This window comes from Carassius carassius, chromosome 18 (assembly GCF_963082965.1).
Source record: "Carassius carassius chromosome 18, fCarCar2.1, whole genome shotgun sequence".
Taxonomy (NCBI): Eukaryota; Metazoa; Chordata; class Actinopteri; order Cypriniformes; family Cyprinidae; genus Carassius; species Carassius carassius.
Window position 1 is genome coordinate 2,701,183 of NC_081772.1, and position 25,369 is coordinate 2,726,551.

General features: G+C 37.6%; 1 protein-coding gene across 4 annotated transcripts in view; it reads left to right on the forward strand.

Annotated features, from left to right (window-relative positions):
* LOC132092106 (collagen alpha-1(XII) chain-like) overlaps positions 1-25,369 on the forward strand; it is a 75,166-nt gene that overhangs the window by 41,386 nt on the left and 8,411 nt on the right. For all 4 annotated transcript variants that reach the window (XM_059498191.1, XM_059498192.1, XM_059498194.1 and 1 more), the window contains 22 exons: positions 215-344; positions 448-590; positions 869-998; positions 1,832-1,951; positions 2,055-2,201; positions 2,301-2,417; positions 2,940-3,092; positions 3,185-3,259; positions 4,106-4,245; positions 4,383-4,506; positions 6,068-6,211; positions 6,487-6,651; positions 6,760-6,798; positions 7,317-7,455; positions 8,218-8,360; positions 9,232-9,341; positions 14,050-14,208; positions 14,643-14,720; positions 16,778-16,864; positions 17,317-17,370; positions 17,510-17,605; positions 18,662-18,715. In XM_059498191.1, the coding sequence (XP_059354174.1) occupies positions 215-344; positions 448-590; positions 869-998; positions 1,832-1,951; positions 2,055-2,201; positions 2,301-2,417; positions 2,940-3,092; positions 3,185-3,259; positions 4,106-4,245; positions 4,383-4,506; positions 6,068-6,211; positions 6,487-6,651; positions 6,760-6,798; positions 7,317-7,455; positions 8,218-8,360; positions 9,232-9,341; positions 14,050-14,208; positions 14,643-14,720; positions 16,778-16,864; positions 17,317-17,370; positions 17,510-17,605; positions 18,662-18,715 (2,547 nt within the window). The remainder of the gene's footprint in view (positions 1-214; positions 345-447; positions 591-868; positions 999-1,831; positions 1,952-2,054; positions 2,202-2,300; positions 2,418-2,939; positions 3,093-3,184; positions 3,260-4,105; positions 4,246-4,382; positions 4,507-6,067; positions 6,212-6,486; positions 6,652-6,759; positions 6,799-7,316; positions 7,456-8,217; positions 8,361-9,231; positions 9,342-14,049; positions 14,209-14,642; positions 14,721-16,777; positions 16,865-17,316; positions 17,371-17,509; positions 17,606-18,661; positions 18,716-25,369) is intronic.

Sequence of the window (25,369 nt, forward strand, 5' to 3'; positions counted from 1 at the left end):
TATGTTCTATTGTGAATAAAATATTGGCTCATGTGATTTGAAATTCCTTTAGTTTTCATTTTATTAAAATTTAAAAAACGTCCCAACTTTTCCGGAATTCGGGTTGTATCTATTCGCTTTGCCAGATTAGTAATGTCTACGCTGGGTTGCCATACAGTGGATGTTTGTGAATATGCTTGTCTTTGTTTTATCTAAACGATGGTCTTCTCCACAGGTTCTTGTTCCTGGCAACATCAACAGTGCTTTCCTGGATCAGCTCATCCCGGATACGCCGTACTCTGTGAATGTCATGGCAGTATATGCTGATGGAGAAGGCCCAGGAATTGATGGAAAAGGAAAAACATGTGAGCTTGTGCTTTATGGCATAAAATGGAAATTCACTCTGTTTATTAAATGTATGTTATTAGATCTTATTGTAAATTAATATGTATTTATTTATTTTTTCAGTACCACGAGCTGGACCCAGGAACATGAGGGTCTTCGAAACCACCACAAGTACGATTAGCATCGGTTGGGATCATGCTGAGGGTCCTGTACAACAATATACGATTGCCTATGCTCCATTGACGGGAGATCCCATCACAGAATTTGTGTGTACAATTCCACTGATTATTGCTCTATATTTTTAGATATTCACTCCTTCATTACTTTTGATTATAGGATTCTTTCAATCTGCACTACAGTGAGTTCTACAACACAAAGTGAACTTAAATTTGAAATTAACCTTATTTACTTTCTTGATGAATGCTTCTTATGATACTGTGCATGATTCATCATGTTATTCTAACCAAACCAGTTTGATTTCTCATTTGATTATCAGTTGTGGTTATTAAACCAAAAATTATACATCTTATGGTCTTCTCTGCAGACTGTTGTTCCTGGTAACAGAAACAATGCCATCCTTCAAAATCTTCTTCCTGACACCCCGTACAACATCACAGTTACAGCAGTTTATCCTGAGGGACCTGGCGGATCCCTAAACGGAAATGGAAGAACACGTTAGTCACACAAACTTTAAAACATGCCTTACTTTGATTTCTCACGTTTCGATGCATTTTCTGTGATTGCTATGCAAAGAAAGCTTATGTTTAGGAGTAACTAACTAAAAGTTGCTACATTAATTGTTTAATGAATTTTTCAATAGCATAACAGTATTTCAGATTTAAAAAATAAAAAAGTTGTACTACCTTAAATTATAAGTATTATGTAGCTTGGCAAGCTACAGTTATTTTAGTATTATTTATATGCTATTATAGTTTTTACTGATGTTTTTAATTAGCTTTTATTTTATATTTTCAGTTTTCATTTTAATTTTAGTGTAATTTTTAGCAATGTTGATATGCATTTTTCTCATTTTTATTACTTTTTCAAACATAAGTATTTAGATTTCTTTTATTTTTGTTTAGTTTAAATGTTTATTTATTTCCCATTAATAATTTTAGTGCGTCAACTTTCAGATAATTGCCAATTTTAGTTTTATTTTCAAGTACAAGAAAATTCCCTGAAACTGCATCTTACCAAAGCAAGCAGACATATCTGAACGCTAAGATATTCTCAAGGGTTAAAGGTGAATATGAGAAATTAATTGCTGGTAGGGAATGGTGGAGAGTTTGGGAAACTCTCCATGCTTGAATCACCGTGCTTGAATGTTGTTTGTGTTGGCCATAAGCTAGCTTTAAATCTTCAAGTTAGAATGGGCTAGAATCCAGAACATACTTCAGCTACCAGCAATTCAGCACATTATAATTTTATTTGATGATTTAAACACTATTGCTATGATATTTAGTGGTTTTTAACCAAAAGTCTTACTTACTTTGGATCTCATGTTCAGTTGGGATGTTGGCGCCTCAGAACCTGCGTGTCTCAGACGAGTGGTACACGCGCTTCCGTGTGTCCTGGGATCCAGCTCCAACTCCGGTCATGGGCTACAAACTAGTCTATCAACCAACAGGTACCAAATACTGTGGGAGCTCTGCATGCTGATTAAAATTTAAACGTAGGATTCATCAATGCACTTTCGTCTGCTAAATGTTTTTTTGGCATTCCTCCGTTAGATAAAGATGAGTCTTTGGAGGTGTTTGTTGGTGACGTCAACAGCTATACTCTACATAATCTGCTTCCCGGCACAACATATGATGTTCAGGTGTACGCCCAATATGATGGTGGTGTCAGCAAACCTCTCACGGGACAAGGAACAACTTGTAGGTTTCAGATGTTTGGAATGATTTGTAAAGTGTTGGTTTTATGGTTGCATCAGCAAAATTTACAATTTGAGTGTGACATTTCTGTGCACCCTTCAGTGTACCTCAATGTGACCAACCTGGAGACGTACAACGTTGGCTATGACAGGTTCTGCATCAAATGGGCTCCTCACCGTGCCGCCACGTCTTACAGAATCAAGCTGAACCCCCTGGATCGTGAGTCAGGATCTTTTCATTCACTGCCTTCATTATGTATACACTACCATTCAGTCAGTAAGAAGCGTGGTTTTGTTTGATTTATTTATATATTCAGAAAGATGCATTGAATTGCTCAAAAGTGACAGTAAAGACATTATAACGTATCACGGTTTCCACAAAAATATGAAGCAGCACAAAATTTACATTACATTTACATGACGCTTTTATCCAAAGCGACTTAAAATTGCTGTATATATATATATATATCAGAGGTCGCACGGCTCTAGAGCAACTAGGGGTTAAGTGTCTTGCTCAGGGACACATTGGTGTCTCACAGTGGATTCGAACCCGGGTCTCTCACACCAAAGGCATGTGTCTTGTCCACTGCGCCAACACCACCCCATTTATGAAAAAGTCAGCTTTGGCATCATAGAAATAAATTATATGGAAGATATTTTCAGCAAATTCACAAATGCTGCCAGTTTTATTTTGCAATAGTTATAAAATGTACCTGAAGTACATTGTTTGATCTGTTTCCAGCGGCGGCTAAAGGTCAGCAGGAGATCACCATCACTGCAGGCCAGAGTCATTACTGTTTTGATGGTTTGAGTCCAGACTCGCTCTACAGCGCCACCGTGTTTGTCCAGACGCCCAATCTAGAGGGGCCCGGAGTCAGTACCAGGGAACGCACCCGTAAGTTCAGTCTTTGTCTAAAAATGAGCAGATATTCATCCTCCTACTGAATTGAAACGTTAATGTCTTCTGACTTCTTTTGGTTTCTTAAGGTGTTAAACCCACGCCTGTGCCAACAAAACCCCCTACTCCCCCTCCACCACCCACTATTCCACCCGGCTGGGCAGGTAAGTGCCTTCAGCCACTGCTTAAGAAATGCATATTTCATTTATATATCTCAAATCATGTTAATTTTCACAGTTTTAATGGCAGAAGGTTTCCAATAGCAAGCAGTACTCATGTTTTCTTCAGAAAGTGTACAGCCCATGTTAGTCATTAGATCGTGAAGAGCGGTTTGAAAACAGTGGAATAAAATGTCCAGAGCTTTTATGGATACATGCCTTGCAAACATGCTGTAGATCTGCTTCTTTGGAATGAGTTTGGATCAAATTAATATCAGTTTTAAAGCCATGGAGAAAATCCTATACTAATAAAAAACAGATTCTTTCTTTTTATCTTCAATTCATAAAAAATATCTCTAAATTCACACGGGGCCACTCTCAAAACCTGTTTATTTATCACATGAGAGGCCTACAAGTGGCCAAAAGCTTCAATTTGCAATGGTTTCCACTCCAGAGGAGTCAGCTGGATTTAAGTACAGAAAGATGTGGACTAATCCACCTAGGATTATAAATTTAGGAAAGACATTTTTTGAAAATCTGAGAATGATGCTTAATGACGTGGAGAGGACAATGTAACTGTCAATGATGTTGTTGAAAATTATACCGTTAATTAGTTCCTTTTTAGACCTTCTGAATTTCATATGTATTTAATTTTTGCATCGTTTCTCAAGAAAGTGTGACCAGTTATGACAGTAATTACAGCATGGAGGTTCATTAGATAGTTTTTTTTTCAGTGATTGTGTTTGTTAGTGAGGTTTTATTACCCTTTTTCCACGCTTGTGTAAAAGTTTAATTAGAAACAAGAGCTGTTCTTGCGTGCTGCAGTTCATGGAGTTGTTTATGTGTTCTCAGTATGCAAAGGAGCGAAGGCAGATGTGGTTTTCCTCATCGATGGCTCCTGGAGTATCGGAGATGATAGTTTTAGCAAAGTGATCCAGTTTGTCTTTAGCGTCACTGGCGCGTTTGACGTCATCGGTCCATCGGGAATGCAGGTATCTCATCTTGTTTGTGACTTTGAGAAATGCAAAATCTTGTTTGACAATCCAGTCATCTCTGGGTCAGATGCATATATTCCATTGTTGAATCCTTGTTGCGGTTTAATTGTATTGCAATATGTTTTTTCCGAAAGGTTTCATTCGTGCAGTACAGTGATGATGCAAAGACAGAGTTCAAACTCAACGCATATAATGATAAAGGCACCACACTTTCCGCTCTGAATCTCATCCGCTACAGAGGAGGAAACACTAAGACAGGTATCACTCAAACACACCTGAACATTCATAGCTTCCTTTTTCATCTTAATACACTTTCTTTTAAAGTTATTGGGGGAATCGCACAAAAATGTGTTGCCCCAATAATACGAAAAGAAGAAATGATATTTTAGTATTTATTTTTATTTAAATTAATATAAAATATTTTGATTAAGCATCAGTTTAATTTGGAACAATAAACAAAACCATGATGTATGCTTTTTATTTTATATTATATATTGCTATTATTATTATACTTTTTATTCATTTATAAATATATATATATTAGGGGTGTAACGGTACGCAAAAATCACGGTTCGGTGCGTACCTCGGTTTTAAAGTCACGGTTCGGTTCATTTTCGGTACAGTAAGGGAAAGAAATGCAAACATTTAACTGCAGGTTGTTTATTACTATAAACTTTTTAAAAATTTGTTTACACTTTTTTAAAATACTTTTTAATAAAATATATATAAAATAAAAAAAGAATAAGAAATAAAATACTGCTGCAAAGTTCTCCACTAAATAAAATACTCTCAGTCTCAAACCAATATCATAATAAAATATAATGAAAAATAAAAAACTATGATTACAGTGCAGCATTACCAATCCCAGCTTGTAGGCCTGCTCATATTTTAAAAATATATATAACTTTTCCAAAGTGACCTGCTCAGATTTCGTTATTGTGTTGGATCGATCAGAATTAAGAGCAAAGGTCTGTTTAAATGCAGACGGGAGCTGCGTTTGAATAACAATCGTTTTTTCCTAGTTGTAGTGATGTTCACACTCGCGTGATGCCTTTTGAAAACCTTAGGCCGGTGACACCCTTGCATATTGCACCTGTCAAACATCGTCTATTTTGCAGTCAATACTGTTGACGGTGTCCTTTATCAGTAGGCTTTATATTTATGCTCAACATGAAGTATAGATATTGTGGTCGTGAAGACAAGATCCTGGTCTGTCGGCGGTCTCCCTCTATGTCACCTACAAAAGGAGCAGCGCGTCAGGCACGATTCTGGTGTGTAAAGACACAGAAAACGCGAAGCAGCCATCACGCAGCAGAAACGCACGCTCACCCCACACAGCCAGTGTGTCACCGGCCTTAGAATCAGCTGCAGGGTGGGATTTGCGCTGAACGCGGAGACTTTCGCCACTTAATATGTTCGTTTGTAAACACGAAAATGTATATGTTCTGCACACAAAATATTGCATTTCGGTCATTCGGTACACACGTGCACCGTACCGAAAGCCCTGTACCGAAACGGTCCGGTACGAATACACGTAACGTTACACCCCTAATATATCTATACATCTATATATATCTATATATCTATATATATATATACATATATATATATAATTTATTTTTATTTTTTTACTTTTAGTTTGATTTCTTTTAACTTTGTGGCTAAAGATGGATTTTTACATTCTTCTTGATGTTGAGTAGATTTTGGCCAGGCTTACTGTTAAGAATTAGCAGTGACTGGAATATAGACAGAGATATATTTGTTTAACTTATGAGGGAAGAGATTTGTTGATGTTGTTTGCTCTCCTTTAACATCCCAGGCGTGGCTCTGAAGCATGTTAATGAGAGGGTCTTCACTCTAGACAGTGGAATGAGGAGGAACGTACCGAAGGTTGTGGTGGCCGTAACAGATGGACGTTCTCAGGATGAAGTGAAGAAGAATGCTGCCAAGCTACAGCACGCTGGTATGACTCACTGCTAAACTTATAGGTTATGACATAAACATGAGCTCATTTCCCTATGACCTCATCAACACCTATTCAGGATTCAAACACTGATCAATGACTGTGAACTGCACCAGTATGCAGAGCTCTGACAATCGTTGAAGGTGCAGTAGCAAATCAGCAAATCACAATCTAATTATGTCTATTTTAATTCAAAGGAAAATTCACTAACACTTTCCGTATAGAATATGGTCACTTTAAGATAAATGTGCTGATGTAGATTGTGCCGTTTTCAGGTTACAGTGTGTTTGTTATTGGCGTGGCTGACGTGGACTTCGTCGAACTGCAGAACATCGCAAGCAAACCAAGCGAGCGTCACGTCTTTGTGGTGGATGACTTTGATGCCTTCGCCACCATTCAGGACAACCTGGTCACATTCATCTGTGAAACTGCAACATCCAGTGAGAAAATACCACAGTTTGTGGTACTTTACATATGATACTTTTAAGAGAAATTTTACAGCTGATCTGTTCAAACTAAGTTAATGTGTTTACGTGTTGCTTCCACAGACTGTCCATTGATCTATGTAAATGGATTCACATCACCAGGTATGCATGTGTTATATGCATTGCACAAATTGCATTTATTTGATCAAAAATACAGTAAAAACATTTGTGATATTGTGAAATATTATTACAATTTAAAATAACGTTTTCTATTTTAATATATTTTTAAAAGTTATTTATTCCTGTGATCAAAGCTGTATTTTCAGCATCATTACTCAAGTCTTCAGAGTCACATGATCCTTCAGAAATTCATTCTAATATGCTGATTTGCTGCCCAAGAATAATTTCTGATAATTATCAATGTTGAAAACAGTTGTGCTGCTTCAAATTTTTGTGGAAACAGTGATTCACTTATTTCAGAATTATTTTATGAATATAATATTTAAAAATAGAAGCATTTATTTTAAATATACTGTATATATTTTTGTAACATTATAAATGTCTTTGCTATGACTTTTGATCAATTTAATGGATCCTTGCTGACCCCAAACTTTTGAACAGTAGTTTAATACATGTGTTTGTGTATGTAGACCAGTAACATGATTTATATATCTTCCCAGGATTCAGAATGCTGGAAGCTTTCAATCTGACTGAGAAGATGTACGCTAGTACCAAAGGTGTCTCTATGGAGCCCGGTTCCTACAACAGCTACACCGCCTACAGGCTCCACAAGAACGCTTTTCTCAACCAGCCCTCATCGTGAGTTCAAACCTCTCTTCAATGCTGATTTTGTGTACAATTTAGTACTCATCAAATCATCAAGCAAGACTTTGAAGAAGGAGTGCACTTTCTTTCATTCTATTACTTCTGTGGAACACAAAAGGAAAAGTTTAGCTCTTTCCATAGAGTGAAAGTAATCAGTAACCAGTCTCTGTAACACGTGGTGATCTGTTATGGGATACTGTATGGAAGAACTAACAGATTTTTGTTCAATGACATCAAACCTGATGTTACGCGTCTTGACATACTATATTTGAATGTTTATATATTTGAATATTTGGACTGTTTTTCAGATAATTTTTTCAGCTTGTAAAGCAGCATGAACATTGTGCCTTACATCTCTTTTTATATTGTTCTGAAAGTCATGAAAGTATTTCTTTCACTAAAAATAATAAGACATGTTATCATTTTTAATCATTTCTTAAGATGACACTGGCAGCATTCTTGTGTACAGACGTCACTTGAAAATAGTGTGGTATTAGAGCGAGTCATTAGAGGAGTGTAGGGTTAAACTGAGAGCTTTGTTGGCTTTTGTTGTTGCATGTTGTTGCTTGCCCAGGAAAGCATTCAAAGCCACAGTTCTCCCACATACTTCCTTAATTATTGTACCATACGTACAAGTACTGATAAAATACTGGATCAAATAAATCCCCTCACTTTGACCTGCCAGCGCTGATGTCTGCAGAAAAAAAATAAAAAGATCTTCCTCTTTGCGCTGGCTGATTGTCAACTTTATTACAGGTATATTCATCCTGATGGTCTTCCTTCCACATACACTATCATTCTGATGTTCCGACTGTTGCCGGACTCACCGACCGAGGCCTTCGATATCTGGCAGGTGTCAGACAAAAATCACAAACCAGAGACTGGCGTCACCATCGACCGTAAGTGGGACTGTTTCAGTATTAGTAACCCTCCTTTATGGCAGTTTGTATGAGAATCAATGTCTTCAAAGTCCTGAATGGGAAATTAATATATCAGTAGTTTATTGAGATTAAACAGAGCAAATAAAGTCTTCTGTTACTCACATTTTTCATCAGCCTGGTTGTACTAATATTTCAGATTTGTTTATGCTTTGACAACATTTTTACTGGCCTCATAACAAACAAAATTGTTTTTTAGGAACATTTTCAGAAATGCCTGGAAAGCAAATTGATTAGGTTTTTCAAAAAGATCTAATGTAACTCCAACAACAACACATTTTTTTTTTCTGGAATAAAAAAGAGAAGTGATTTGTTTATAAACTTTAATCAATTCCAGTGGATGCTTCCAATGCCGTCATAAATCTTAAATCTGTCAGCCAGCTAGATAACTATATCATTGTTGTGCGTTTAAATCTGCAGATTTCTTAATAACAGTAATTCCTTTTACAGAAAACCACATGTTGAAGTTTGCAAAGATTACAAACTCCTTATCCTTATTGTTGAGTCCTGCACACTATCCACATTCATTCCTCTAGACTTTTATTTTGTCAACAGTTGTGAGTCCTTTAATTTCTCCTGATGAATTTAAGGAAAAACATCTGAGACTAGGTTGATACTTATATAACACATCTGAGATCTCCACTGAAAAAGTAATAAAATGCTCCTAGGCTTCATTCTCGCTGTCCCAGTAATCAGATTTTGCCAAATTCACCACATGCCCTTTAGTCCAACAACTTGTCCTATCATATCTATCTATTTACTGTAGAGAATTTTGTTTGTTCTAGTTTGTTGTTGTTTTTGGAATATTTAATTCTTTTCTCTATTTTCTCAGCATCCGCCCAAACTGTGTCATTTTATAATAAGGATACAACAGGAGAGATTCAACGAGCCACATTTAAAAATGATCAAGTTAAGAGGATCTTCCATGGAAGCTTCCATAAGGTAAACTATGCTTTTATACATGCTGAGTAAATGGTATTGTATGTTGCATAGTGCATCAATCTTTACAGTTGTCTTCAGATAATAATCTAGTATGGTTTGTCCTTGTACAATGATTTGTGATGCTTTTTCATAAGAGGCCTATATCATAGATAGCCTTTAGCACAAATGTGCTGCTTGTGATACCATGAAATGGTGAATACTTGGCTCATTTATAATTATTGGGTTATGCACAAATAAAAAAATCCCAATAAAAACCCAAACACAGGCCATGTTAAAAATGGAAATTGGTAGCAATTGGTGGCGATGTGTGCCTGCATTCTCCACCGCCTATGTTGGCCACATACACAGAGCCAAACTGTGTGAGGTCTTCAGCAAAGTGGGTTCAAAACAAGAATGGAGCAAAACATGCACAGATGTCCACAGATATAGATCAAGGGAGCCGGTTCTTTCAAGAAGACAATGGTTTTCAACTGCAGAATAGAAATGTAGGACAAAGAGAGATTGCTGTCAGGAAGTTCATCCACTGAGGATTTGAATCTGAAAGCCACTTGTTTCAACATCAAAAGTTCTGTTCAAACATCAAAGTTCATGCATCATTTAAAAAATTCTACCGCTGAATGTGTTCCACATGACACAGCTTATTTGCATATAGTTTGAATATTTACATCACTGCACAGCCTCTTCAGCCACCTGTTTTTCTCATTCATCTAAAATATAATAACAACATAATATAAGTTCTGTTCAAACATCAAATTTCCATAATTTTTTAAAAATTATTATTCGAACCCGGGTCTCTCACGCCAAAGGCATGTGTCTTATCCACTGCGCCAACACCACCCCACATATACAGACTTGGTGAACTAATAAAGAAATCAGTTGAGGTCTGTTTTTATATCAGCTGTTTTTGTTATATTTAGTTTTGCCGTTGTAAATCTTTAGTTTTAAACTCATATTATATTAAGTGAATTTGTTTTTGCACTGATGCCAGACTTATCATTCATTTGTTATGAATTGATCTTTTGGTTCGAATTCAATGCTGCTGAAGTACTTTTTCGTTTGTAACGTGTTTAATTTACTGGATTGGCCAAAGCCGGCATAACTGCATGATTATTTAGTATATAAAAATTTTGCCATTGAATTTCTTTGCACAGGCCTGTCTTAAATAGAGCAGAGTGGGTGCAAAATCTCCCCTGCTGCATCATATGGCAGTTTCTAATGAAAGCAAATGGAGTGGCATAAGCATTCATCCTTGAGCTTGACGAATTGTTCATGCCTCAGATCTTTCCTGCTAGGAAGGAAATGATGTCTGAATTTCAGAGAAGAAATATGTTTTGTAAGAGCTGCATGGTTCTGGGCGTCATTTACTCATGCGGGTGGCTTTTTGGTCTAGATAAACAAACATTTAGATTGTCTGTTTGACTCCGTGAAGCTGGTTTAAAAATTTTATTTACATTTTTTTGCTGGCTCTGTATGTGGTGCAAGTAATGGGATTTTAACAGCAAGACTATAACTCATAAAGGAATATTTCAACCAAAAATGAAATTCTGTCATCATTTACTCAAAGTTGTGTGACTTTCTTTCTTCTGTGGTTCTTTTTGGACCCCTGGACAACAGCCTTATTCCAAATGTCCTTGATTTTTCACGGAAGAAAGTCATATGGAGATTTATATCACCATGAGGGTGAGTAAATGCTGACAGAAGTTATTTTCTGATCAAATCTTTTAACACCAAACATGAGCATAAAGAGAGCTCTCAAGCAGCCTAGAGAAAGCGAGAGTGGCCAGCAGAGATGTATCATTCTTCAGATATCTTCAGTGGATTTGGCCGAAATGGAGGACAGCTCTGTTTTGAAAGGTCTGTCCAAACGTGCGGCAGATTCAGTTGAAATGTTTCGTCTGTTTAAAAGATCCTGCTTTCCTCTGAATGGCCACAGGTGGCCATTAAAGAAGACGTTTGAGGACAGCTGCCAGTGATCAGATCAAAATGAGCAAAATCAAATGATTGTAATCAGTTTCAACAAGACTGAAAAATAGAAAAACAGTGAGCAGATTATAAACAGCAGGGACTGTTCAAAGTTCACAATGCCATACTTATACAGCACTTTTGTTGCAATATGTGAAAATTCTGTATACATGGAATATTAGCTAATAAAAAAACGATAAAATAACTGATAAAAAAATGGATGAAACTATTTATGAAATATGCTTAACAATTATAATAGTATGTTGCAATTATAATATTACAAAAATGTCATACTGCTTGATAAAGGCTGTACAGAAATTGTGAGATTAATCATGATTACTATTGATAGCACTAATAAATCAGCATATAGTTTTGTGGAAAAATGGAAAGTAAATATTTTTAGATAATATATATTTTAATAAATTAATTATATTGTATTATACAATATATGAATAAAAATACAAAATAACCAATTACCTTATTTTAGAAAAAAATATTGCTAAATTAATTGTGATTATTGTATTGCCACCAGTATTTTTGAGAAAAAAATATTTTATAACAATAATATTTTAACATAATTACTAATTATAGTATATAAGCAATTTTTTTGGTTTATTGTGAGTTTAATTCTGATTACTTTATTCTTTTGACAGCATTTGTTTTTAACAATAAGAGAAAAACCAGCTTAACATTTTGTGAAAAAGTAGGGGCCTAAATATTTTCAACCATATAATATTGATGTATTAATATAATATATAAGATATGATTGTAATCATTTTTAACAATAACACTTTTAACTAATTTAATAATAAAACCATTAATTTTACAAAAAAATATTTTTATTTATGTAAAAAACCCTAGTATAGTATACAAAGCATTAAAGTTTGACATGGATAATCATTGCAGATCTGTTTCTGAAGTTTTTTTTTAATGTAAAATAATTATATTATTAGTGTGTATGCAGTTAGCTGTATGATATTTTTCCATATGGAATATAATAATTGAGAACAGAACCCAGAGACCTCCAGGCTAAACAGAAAACAATCATGTGCCACAGGACCGCTTTAGATAATACGTACCACATTTGTGTAGACGTCTAGTGATGTCATGCTTGGTTTGATATTGACAAGGTTTGATAGGTGGCTTGTGATGAGACAAGAAAAAAAACTGGTTTAGATGTTCACAGAAAGATGGTGGTCTGGCTCCATAACAATCAATGCATCGTTCTAATAAGTATCATGTCTTTTTGGCTTTGTTTAGCACAATAGTGAGGTAAATATCAGTGTATCTCAGGCCTGCAGCATGTTTACTGATACTGACCGATCCTTTGTGGTCAGATCAGAATCGCATCTCCTCTATATGCTGACCGCAAATTTCCCGTCCATTCCTGATCCATAGCATCAGTCCTGCTAGAGCTCCTCCATTAGCTTGTGGTGGAGAAATGCGATTATATCGCAGCATTCAGCTGGTGCTTAAGACTTGCAGCCTGACGGTCCATGGCATAAGGAGAAACAACTTCATCATGCGCTGTGGTGAACAGGGAATATCAGTGTACAGTACATTGATCGTGTGGATCAGAGAGCTGAAAAACTCTGAGGGGGCAATACATTACGAAACACAGTGCCAACCAGGACCGATCACATGCATGCAGAGCAACACTATAAGCACGACTGATGAATCAGAGGATTCTAGGCCATGTAGTTCAAAGTTTATGAGTACTTTCAACCATTTTGAGCAACCTGTGTTGTAACCTCACTTTCTGATTTTTGATAATTTTGATCATTGTGGTCTAAAGTTCCTCAGAATTGAGGAAGTTCAAGAAGAGTAAAGAAACAAAGCTGCATTTATTTGTTAAAAATTGCAGTAAAATCAGTGATATTGTGAAATATTATTTTTATTTAAAATAACTGTTTTCTATTTTAATATACTTTAAAATGTAATTTATTGCTGTGATTAAACAGGAAAGAATCCAGCATTCAGCATCATTACTCCAGTCTTCAGTATCACATCCTTCAGAAATCATTCTAATATGCTGATTTGATGCTCAAGAAACATTTCTGATTATTATCAGTGTTGAAAACAGTTGTGCTGCTTCATATTTTTGTGGAAACAGTTTTCTTTAAAATAATTCTTAATTTCAAATGAACAGCATTTATTTTAATAAAAATCTTTTGTTAGTGTGGACAATATGTTTTGAGAAAATTCTGCTATGTTGAGCTTCATTTGCATAGATTGGATACCAGTTTACAAGTTTAGTATACATCTGTGCCAAAGAGGTTCAGCAATTTAGTGAATTCTGTAGAGGAAGGGGCTGATTCACATCAGATGGGAAATCTACTGGATGATTTGACAAACCCACTGTCCCAATGTATTTAAGCATTAATATGTGATGATGTATTTGTTTACACTCTTGTTAGCTGCTGTTGATTTTTCCCAAATTTCCCTGTAAAAGTGTTTTACAATGGACTTGCTGTTATCGTCGCCTTGAGCGTGTCAAGATTAATTTTGTGCTGAAGGAACTTGCAGGTTTTTATATGCGCCTCTGGCCAGAACACTCCTTTTGAACAGAGAGACTCCCAGAAATCCCTAATTAAGGCCCGAAGCTCTTGGAGTTTAAAACAACAATAGAAAACTGCCAACTGAGACTAATTTAATGGCTCTGCTTAAGATGATGCAAGTTCTTCCTTTAAAATGACCTCTGAGTCTGTTATAAGCTTGAACATCTAACAGTCTTCTTTTATTCCAGCTCCACATCCTGGTGTCTTCCAAGAGCGTCAAACTGAACCTGGACTGCCAGGAAGTGGCTGAAAAGGAGATTAAACCAGCCGGAAACACATCAACAGATGGATTTCAAGTGCTTGGAAAGATGTCCAAATCTATTGGATCGAAAGGAGAATCTGCAACAGTGAGCCCAAATGCGCAAACACTGTTAGAAATAAAGGTTCCAAAAGATGGTTTTTAAAGCCATAGAACCGTTTTTGATTCTCCATAAAAACTTTCAGTAAACAGATCTTAAATGAACATTTTTTTCTTTGTGTGAAGAACATTTTGATTATCTAAAGCACCTTTTTCAACTATAAAGAACCTTTTTTGCATTGGATAGATTCAATGGATGTTAAAAGGTTCTTCATGGAACCATCAATGCCAATAAGGAACCTTTATTTTTAAGAGCATCTTGTGTACAAAAACACAACTTTTGTTATCAGACATTGACCTTGAGCTCACCGATCTCGCTCTTTCCAGCCTGGATCCTTTTAATGGGTGTCTGAGCTCCATATCTGAAAATGTAAACTTTTTTTAAAGTTATGTGTAACATCCGTTTTCTCTCTGCTTGGGCAGTTTCAGCTCCAGCTGTTTGACATTGTGTGCAGTCTCGGCTGGACCAGCAGGGACAGATGTTGTGAGCTTCCTTCAATGGTAAGAGAAGACTTTAAGAAAGCCTCTAGACATCAGTTGCCGGTTGCACCAGCTTTGCGCAAGTTACAACTTAGCCTAGTTTTGATGGAAAGGCGCAGGTTGCAACTTACACACTGCTGAATATTTTAACATTGCACTTTTAAACATTTGAAGTTGAAAAGTAACTCTATTTACAGTATAAATTAAATATTTACAAAAGTCTCCAACCAGGAGTAATGATTGAAATGAAATAGCAATTTGACTGGATTGTGTCTTTAAGCTCTTAATTTACATGACGGACTTCAATCCTTTGGACATAATGTATATTATAATGCTGACATTTACACTCATTTACATTTTAAAAGACAGAGCATTATGTGAATAAGTGACTTTGTTAGCTGCTTTTCAGCACAACCCTGATCTAAACAGTGTGCCTCTATGTGCATTCATCAGTGCTGTGCATGTCAGATAAAATCAGAATAAATAATTGTCATATATTATGCAATGTATCAATATTTATCTGTCAATACTTACTAGTTTCAAATACAATTTCTGAATGCTATTTGAACATAAATTATTATGTATTTTAGTGTGTGTTTGTATCATCATGTAGTAACATATTTCAATGGAAAATATTTTACTGTTTGTTACAGTATGTCAAGAATAAATAGAAATAAACTTCTGTTTACTAGGCTGCTATTGAAACACTGAGAGTAATTGTCATAGTATGCGACTATGCATTACATCAGTGCAAGCAAATAAAGTACAGAGTTAGTTACAGACTAGCAAGTAAAATTAGTTTGAAAACTATTTTAACTCAGAAATGGCTAGTAAATTTCACAAATAATTATAAAGAAACCGCAAGCAACACGTTTTGAAGTAGAAAGAATGAAATCAGATCTTGTAAAACATGCTCCAGTTATCTTCGAAAAACTTTTTTTTTTCCCAGTGTAGTTGCTTAGTCTCTAGTGTGGACTTCCCGAATTAATTAAGAACTTATGAACAGCTGGTGCAAACCTAGCCAGGGTTACACAAAGGTGAAACACAAGAATGCTGGGTTAAATTTCAGGTACGGATGACCTACGAACCACACTGTTTATATCCGACCCATGCCTTTGATCATTGTGGCTTTAACCAAGGCAATTAACCCCAGACTGCTCCAGAGAGGTTTGCTGTAGTCACTTTGGATTGAAAACAAATGACAAGCCAATGGACTCTCACGCACATCTCCTACATCTTTTTTAGCTTCATCCACCCAAGCAGATCTGTCATACTATTCCATATGTGTCTGATTCGTCCCTGTTGACCAGATTCAAACATGACGTTTAACATGTGTTCAGCCAAACCGCTCGCTATTGTTAGAGCATTTCCTTTCTTTGATCTCTCGTTGTGCGCTCTTCCATTTTATTTGGTTTGTCAACAGCAGACAAGACGAGATGTTTCACTGTCATTCATTTGTGGTTCTTAGTTGTGAAGTGTGAAATTGTTGAACTCGAGTGCCTTCGCACTTCCATTATGTGTGCCTATTAAGACATGAGACCATGAGAGCAGCTGTGTTCAAACTCTTTATTGTAGTTTTATTCTTCAATAAACCAATTATTAGTATGGTACTTCTGGCAGTCAAAACACAAGAGGTTTTAATTAGCTGTGTTGTAGCTATGTGACCCGTCCTGACGCCCAAAGCCAAAGCATGATGAAACAAAAACAAAGATTTATGTAAAGAAAAAAAAAAGATAGTTTTTCATACATTTTCCATAGTGGACATCTACCATTTTATTTAGTGTTTCAACGTAACAACTTGATGCAAAACCTTTTTATTTTTTTATTATTATTTAATTTTTATTTGATGGACACAGAGTAATCGCTGTAGTAAGTTCAATTGCTTAAACGTACAATCTTTTAGTTATCAGCCCATTTTTAACGTGCCTCTCTGATCATTTAATAGCTAAGGGTCCGTGAGCTAAACATTCACACAATCCATGTATATCAGAAAATAGTTTGTAGTTGGTTGATGGTCACTGATGTTGTTGCATATGATGCCATTTGTTCTTACATTTTTTGTTTCCTCTGTAATTCAGAGAGATGAATCCAAATGTCCACCTCTTCCCAATGCCTGCACGTGCACCTCAGACAGTTTGGGACCTCAGGGGCCTCAGGGGCCAGTGGTGAGTCAACTATATGTGCATGAGGGATTATCTTTTTAAAATGCACAAATTACCATAAACTACCGGAAAATAAACAGTCTGAACATGGGATAAATCCAGGTTTAAAATAATTGTTCAGTTTGTTGACATATAATAGTAAAAGGATTTTATTTTGGATATAGAATTTTGTTGTTCATAAATTAAACAATACTATCAACAGCCAGTCAAAAAAAAAGGTTTTAGGAACAAAATGCTAAATATATATATCAAGCGGATGATATACTGTTTTAACAAACTCTTCTATAAAAATGTTCAGAATATAGATTTGATGTATGTAAGTGCCGCTGAAGTGGGGATTTCTGACTCGTTTTGAGATAATATCGTTTAAAGATATATATTGTAATTGAAATTCAGATGCAAATAGATAAACTGTGTTTTCTCTGTAATTTCTCCACACATTTTTTCTTTTCCAGGGTGCACCTGGAAGCAAAGGACCACGAGGGGAAAGAGGAGAACCCGGTCAAGTCGTGAGTAATCTGATTATCTTTTCTTGTTAAGTCAGAATGGTCTTAATTATCTGTACATTACAGATAATTAATCAAGCTTATCTAGAAGATTAAATATTGCCATCTTCATACTGTATGTTTATTCTCTCTGTTCCTGCAGGGTTCGATGGGCCCACGTGGAGAGATGGGTTTGCTGGGTCCCATGGGCCCTCCAGGACCACAGGGCCCTAGTGGGCTCTCCATCCCTGGCGAGGCTGTAAGTCCATCTCAGTTTTCATCATGCATCCATTTTCTCACACAGTCAGAAGTCAGTAGCTGGCTGTAAATCCTTCCGCACACCAAACAGGGATTATTCAGGTTATTTATTACCCCAGGAGTTGTAGCGAAGGCATAATTATAGCAGCGAGCTCTGGATTCAGCATTCCTGCGTGTCTGGGGGCTTGACACTCATCAGAGCACTTTAAACTGCCTGATCCTGCTGCTAGTACACAAATCTCACTTGATGTATTCCCCTCTCTGTTTCAGCTGCTGTGTTTTAGTGCTGTTTGCAAGCAACACTATTACTATTGCTCATACTTGGGGTTAAAGGTTCAAAACAAACCTGTTTGAGTGGTTCCACAAATCATATGATGTGTGGATTTCACGTTAGCTTCAAGTTGAATTTTGTTGAACAACTTGAATTTGCTACATTTACTAATTTAAAGCTCCTTTTTGGAAGGGACCTTTGAGAAAGAAGTGCCTCATTCATCATTACACTACTGTGTACACTACATTACACTATCATGTGACTAATGATGAAGCAGGGACTAAAGGCCCGTTCACACCAAGAACAATAATTATAAAGATAACTATACATCCACACCAACGAACAATAACAGTCTGCACTGTGCACTGCAGTTTTGTTTTCTGCCACTTTAAATACTTGTGAGATTTGATTGGCTGTCAATGTTTTTATCCGGAATAAAAAAACATTCTAAAATTAATTCTAACTTTATTATTCAACTGTGTTGTTATCAGTATTGTTGTGGTGTGGACTTCTCTGTTATTGTCCTTAGTGTGAACACACCTTAAAGCCATACTTAGAGAACTAGACTTAACAACACCCTAGCAACCATATAGCAACACAATAAAACCACCCACAAAACTGCAGCATGATGGCAGTCACTTTTGCACGCTTTCCCTCTTGTTTTCCCTCTCATCCTTGTTCTCTGATATATGATTTTAACTTTTCTTTGGATCACATTGAAGCTTTTTTACCAAATCTTTGGACACTCTTTTGACAGGTCTTTCTCCTTTTATTTCCTCCATGCAGGGTCGTCCAGGTCCAAAGGGGGATCCAGGTGATGCTGGCCTAACTGGACAGAAAGTAAGTGTTGCTCTGGAGAGTCGTCCGAGTCTTAGGGGGGAAAAGAGAGGACTTTTCGCTCTCTGTATCCTGCTCAACCTCTCTGGATGAGCTCCTTGTGGCAAACATTAGATCATAACAAAGGAAGGGGATGGCTAGGAGGCAGCGCTGAGAAATGGTTGTAGATCACGAGATAAAATGTGGGTTTAGGCTGTAATTGTTCAGAGCCCTAATTGGTACCACTTTGTGGTTCTTCATTAAACTCTCCCCTTCTTTTTGTTGGACTGTTTGTAGCATGTGTGGAGCTAGTGAAGAGGATCATGTGACTGATTTTTTTGACATAATAATTATCTTAAAGAAGACAAACAGCAGAAGACTGTCTAATTGGCAGTGTTGGGAAGGTTACTTTGGAAATGTAATAGGTTACAGATTACAAGTTACCCTGTTTAAAATGTAATAGTAGTGTAACTTTTTCAATTACTTTATTAAAGTAATGTAACTAATTACTTTTGAGTACTTTTTGATTACTTTTCTAAATTTGTGAAAATTAAAGAATAATAAATAAAAGCATATTACAACTTAAATACAGTTATCTAATAAGCATGTGACGTATTCTGTGTAATAAAATCCTACACATTGGTGTTTTTTTTTTAACTGCTGTCTCTTTGTATATGATGATAGTTTTCTCAAAATAAGTAAAATGCACATGAAGTGACACAGAGCAGTTCTAGAAATTATGTTTATGTGCTCGTGTACTCCTATATTGAGGCGGCAGAGGTTGAAAACACTGCGAGCTTCAGTAGGCCTATGTGTAGTAAATGAAACCTTTGCCATTAATTTACAGAAGGGGCGGACTGGGAAAAAAATTCAGACTGGAAAATTCAAACTCATACAAACAAATTCATGGACAAAACTATTTTTTATCTATTTTAAATCTTTAGTTTGGGGACATGCAAAATAATTAAAAGTTCTCTCCTGAACTGCACCTTCACTTCCATTTTTCTCTTCAGTCTCTTTATTTTGCACTGTTATCCATCTCTCTCGTGACTTTAATACTCAAGATTGAACAAAACTATACTTTACAATACAATACTCTCCAATACTACAATATCTTTATAGAAAAATCCTAATACTGTACACGAGTCATATTTTTCCCTTACAAAAATTAACCATGCTTTTATTAGCCTATATAAAAGTAAAATAACCTTATTTAATTTTTTTTTTTTGCAAATGGATTTGTATTTATTTTTAAATAAATACATTTGTAAAATAATTTTACATTTTTGGTTATCACAGTTAAACAATAGTAACCATTTTCTCTGGATTTATAGTTAAATATTAAAATGTTAATTTTGTTGTTGTCTGTCGTAGCTCCCCCTAAACCTATAAAAAAAATCTGAATTTTTTTCAGCTAAATTACTACTGTAACATCACAACAGATAATAATGATGTCCTTTCTATAGTATTTTGAGTGATGACTGATGAGCAACGTGCTGCTGCTTGATTAAATAAATTAAAAAAAAACTAAGACAAAAAAGCATCTTTACAGATGAAACTGACCTAAAACCCTGAACAGTAGTTCTGCTTCTCTGCTCCAGCTGTGCGCTTCCATAGTCTCCCTCTCTCGCATTGATTACTTGGAGTCTGATCCAAACCATTTGGCGGAGGCGCGGAGAGCGCGCGAGTCATGACTAACAATTCATGATTTATTAGAGATTTAATTATCAAATGGCGGATTCGCAAATGATCGCTTTAGTACATTCGGCAGGCAATTATACAATAATGATATTAAATAGTGGGGCAAAATTGGCTGCCAGGAATTGTCCCGGTTCTCCCGGTGTCCAGTCCGCGCCTGATTTCCACAGACACGCAGAATGTGCAAGTCATATATTGCATTTGTGGGGCTTAATATTCACATACACTAGTCCATGTCATGTTTTGATTCAAGTGTACTAACCTACTTTTGATTTAGTCATCCAAAATGTGGCATATTCCATCCGTTTTTATGACTGGATTCTACGAACCAGACTGTATTTCCGCATCCCGGAAATTATTAGGGCGATATGTCTCAGAATAGTCAGTGCAATTTGGGAAATAAATCAGTTAAATCTGTATGTGGATGCGTGTAAACATTAAAATGTAATTCCCTTTGTAATCGTTAAAAAATTCATAAGTAACTGTAATTTAATTACTCATTTTTTCATAGTAACTGTAACTAATTACAGTTACAATAATTTTGTAATTAAATTACGTAACGCCGTTACATGTAACTAGTTACTCCCCAACACTGCTAATTGGTTTGTATTGTATTGTATTGTAGATTAACTTCCTTAAATCATTTACTCACTTTCATGTTGTTCCAAAACTGAATTTCTTCCATTCAACACAAAATGTTTTGCTAAATATTTCATGATTTGAAGTAAACTCAACATAGACACCATAAAAGAATCCTAAAAGTCCATACGACTTGTGTGCTATATTTAAATCTGAAGATCCAAATCCAAAGATAACGTATTATATAACCAAATAAATCACTATTTAAATAAGACTTGATGGCTGCATAGGGAGTGATATAATGATATAGTTAAATAACATTTTACTTACATGTTAAGATTTCTGAAGCAATGTGAATGCAAAATATTCAATTATTTAGTTTATATAAAACACTATGTAAAAATATATATATATAAATAAAATAAATATATATATATATATATATATATATATATATATATATATATATATATATATATACTACATTTTATACATTTGTAGAGTACAATTTTGTGCATAAATTATGTATAGCTATAATATCTTTATGCTGATTTTTCTTTTGTGCATAAATTATGTATAGCTATACTTTATGCTGATTTTAATATTTTGTATTATGTTTACTTTATAATAATAATAATAATAATATATTCTGGCATCATGTACTCATTCACATTATTACATGTTGTTCCAAAACCGTTTGAGTTTATTTCTTCCATGAATCTTTAGTTTTGGACTTAAAAGACACCTTGAAAGTCATAAAAGTTCATGAAACTTGTGCTCTGTTCAAATCTGAAGCCAAACTTTAACTTTGAGACTGAATAGATCGCTATTCAACTGAGATCTGAATAGGAGGGGAATTTATTTTGGCAAATAATTACTTAAATTTTTAGTCTGTTACCCATATGACTTCAGAAGACTTATGGACTACATTTATAGTGATTTTTTTTATTGTCGATTTTTAAGCTCGGAAACTTCAGTGCCCATTTGTCACGCTGTCTGGTCTCTGTTTTCCTGAGTCTCCACTAGTGGTCTCACTTCTTCATAGGCACCTCACCGTAGGCACTACAATTCCCACAAAGCCTTGTCCCTTCATCACAGTAATTGCACTCCTGTTAATTGCACTCAGGTGTCTTCACTTGATAGTCATTACCCTGCCTATATTAACCGGTCTTTTTCTGTTTGTCTTCATGGAGTCCTTTCATTCCGTCACCCAGTTTCCTCGCCTTCCGAGTTTCCTCATCTTCCGAGTTTCCTGTTCCAGTTCCTTCCCTGTTTGTTTATTGTTGGATGGATTATGGTTTTGACCCCTGCTTGTTGGATGCTGATTTGGATTACCATTAAATACCACACTGCATTTGGATCTCTCGTCTCCTGTGTTTCTCTGGGTTCCGATCGTAACAGAAGGACTCCATCAATGTCGAGATCCAGCAGTGTGGGTCTTCATTCCCATTCCCCAGCCAGTATGATGGAGCGGAGGGCAAGATTCATAAAATTAACCACCCTCCGCCAAGAGGGCAATGAGGAGGGTGCTATGGCACATGTGTTCTGGACCCTGGCGGATGGTATGGGATATAATGATGTGGCCCTTAAAGACATTTTCAACACCGGCCTGGATGACCCAGTACCTCGTATGGAAATGGATCAGTTGGACGCGTTTGGTTTCTGGGAATTCGTTTTCTACTTGCAGCATCGGCTTCCGTGGGATGCCCCAGTCACTCCTGTCTCTCCCGGTGGGATGGCCGATTCTGGACCGGGGTCTGCAAACAGGAGGACCGCCAACCCAGCGCCACTGCACAAGATGGCCGCCAACCCAGCGCTACCGCACAACGTGGTCACCAGCCCAATGTCACGGTTCAAAATGGCCACCAGCACAGCGCCATAGCACAAGGTGGTTGCCAGCCCAGCGTCACGGTGCAAGATGACCGCCAGCCCAGCGCCACAGCACAAGGTGGTCGCCAGTCCAGCGTCACGGCACAAGATGGCCGCCAGCCCAGCACCACAGCACAAGGTGGTCGCCTGCCCAGCACCACGGTGCAAGATGGCTTCCAGCCCAGCGTCACAGCACAAGATGGCCACAAGCCCAGCACCATGGTGCAAGATGGCCGCCAGCCCAGTGCCACACCACAAGATGGCCACAAGCAAAGTGCCACACCACAAGATGGCCGGCAGCCCAGCGCCACTGTCCAAGATGGCCGCCAGCCCAGTGCCACTGCCCAAGATGGCCGTTGGCCCTGTATCATGGCACAAGATGACAGCCAAAGTTGACCCTCCAGAGTAGAGTCAGGTTCCCGTTGACCCTCCAGAGTCGAGTCAGGTTCCCGTTGACCGTCCAGAGTCGAGTCAGGTTCCCGTTGACCCTCCAGAGTCGGGTCAGGTTCCCGTTGACACTCCAGAGTCGGGTCAGGTCACCGTTGACCCTCCAGAGTCAGGTCAAGTCACCGTTATCACTCCAGAGTCAGGTCAAGTCACCGTTGACACTCCGGAGTCATGTCCTTTTCTTGTCACAGAAATTACCAGAGTCTCTCCACGCCTCTGCGGAACAACCAGAGCCTCTCCATGTCTCTGCTGAACTACTAGAGCCTCTCCTTGTCTCGGCTGAACTACCAGAGCCTCTCCTCGTTTCTGCAGAACTTCCAGAGCCTCGTCACGTCTCAGCCGAACTCTCTGAGCGATCAACTGATCCTGTCGTGGCCACGGAGGCCACCCTTAACTTGTTCATGTTCTCTGTTTCAGACTTGCCTAACCAGAATTGCTCTCCTGTGTCATCGATCCCACTGTGGTGGTCTTCTGCGCCGCCTGGGTGGGCTTCTGTCTCGACCGCACGGATGTGGTGGTCTTCTGCGCCGCCCGGGTGGGCTTATGTCTCGACAGCACGGATGTGGGGGTCTTCTGCGCCGCCCTGGTGGGCTTCTGTCTCGACCGCACGGATGTGGTGGTCTTCTGCGCCGCCTGGGTGGGCTTCTGTCTCGACCGCACGGATGCGGTGGTCTTCTGCACCGCCCTGGTGGGCTTCTGTCTCGACCGCATGGCTCCAATTCCACCTTGCTCCTCTCTGGATTCCTGCCCTGTCTGAACATTATGCCCTTCCTGGACTTGTGTTTTGTTTTTATTTTTTGCTCTTCTTCTCTCTGTTTCCATCTATGGACCTGGCCCTCCGTCCCTCCCCCTGATCCTCCGCCGGTCCACCTCCCTCCTGGGCTCCTTGTTTTTTGCACTTCTTGTCTCTGTTTCCCCATTTTACCTGGCCCTCCGTCCCTCCCCCTCGTCCTCCGCCGCTCCACCTCCCTCCTGGTCTCTGTGTTCCTTGGTCTCTTCTTGTGTTCAGGTGGAGCATCTGGTAGCTGCTCCGTGGACGAGGGGGTAATGTCACACTGTCTGGTCTCTGTTTCCCTGAGTCTCACTTCTTCATAGGCACCTCACCGTAGGCACTACAATTCCCACAAAGCCTTGTCCCTTCATCACAGTAATTGCACTCCTGTTAATTGCACTCAGGTGTCTTCACTTGATAGTCATTACCCTGCCTATATTAACCGGTCTTTTTCTGTTTGTCTTCATGGAGTCCTTTCATTCTGTCACCCAGTTTCCTCGCCTTCCGAGTTTCCTTGTCTTCCGAGTTTCCTGTTCCCGTTCCTGTTCCTTCCCTGTTTGTTTATTGTTGGATGGATTATGGTTTTGACCCCTGCTTGTTGGATGCTGATTTAGATTACCCATTAAATACCACACTGCATTTGGATCTCTCGTCTCCTGTGTTTCTCTGGGTTCCGATCGTAACACCATTATGTAAAAGAACATAAATCTACAGTAAGGAAAGTGTGGAAGATTTGGAATGACAAGGGTGATTATAAGACAAATCAAAATGCATTGAACATTGAACATTGACAACCGGACAATTAACACTGGTTCCTGATCCAGTTTGAAAGCAGGAGAGATGTTTATTTATTTTTTTTATTATTAATTAATTTAGTTAATTAGCAAATTAAGAGGAAGACAAGAAAGGTAGTCGTTTTTCCTCACTGTTGTGGTTATATTGCAAGGTCATTTTGTGAATTCTCCAGGATGGACTGCGATATCCGATCCCTCTTAATGAAGAGTGGGCTGAGTTGTGCAGGTGACCATGTTGGAGGAGTTGCTAAAATAGCATGCATTTAATGGCTTGCAGAGAATGCAGCCGGGGTTTATGACGGCCAATAAAATGGATCTGGAATATATTAAGTACCCTGTAAATCTAATGCCAAGACATCAAAAGAGACGCAGGATTGATAAAGAGAAAGAAAGCAAGCAAGCTAGCAAGAAAGAGATGGAGGATATCTTGTGTGTTGGTGGGAAATTGTTTGTGTAAATTAGTTTGATTTGTTTGGTCGGAGGTAAGCGACCTGTGATAATATGAACCTGATGTGAGAC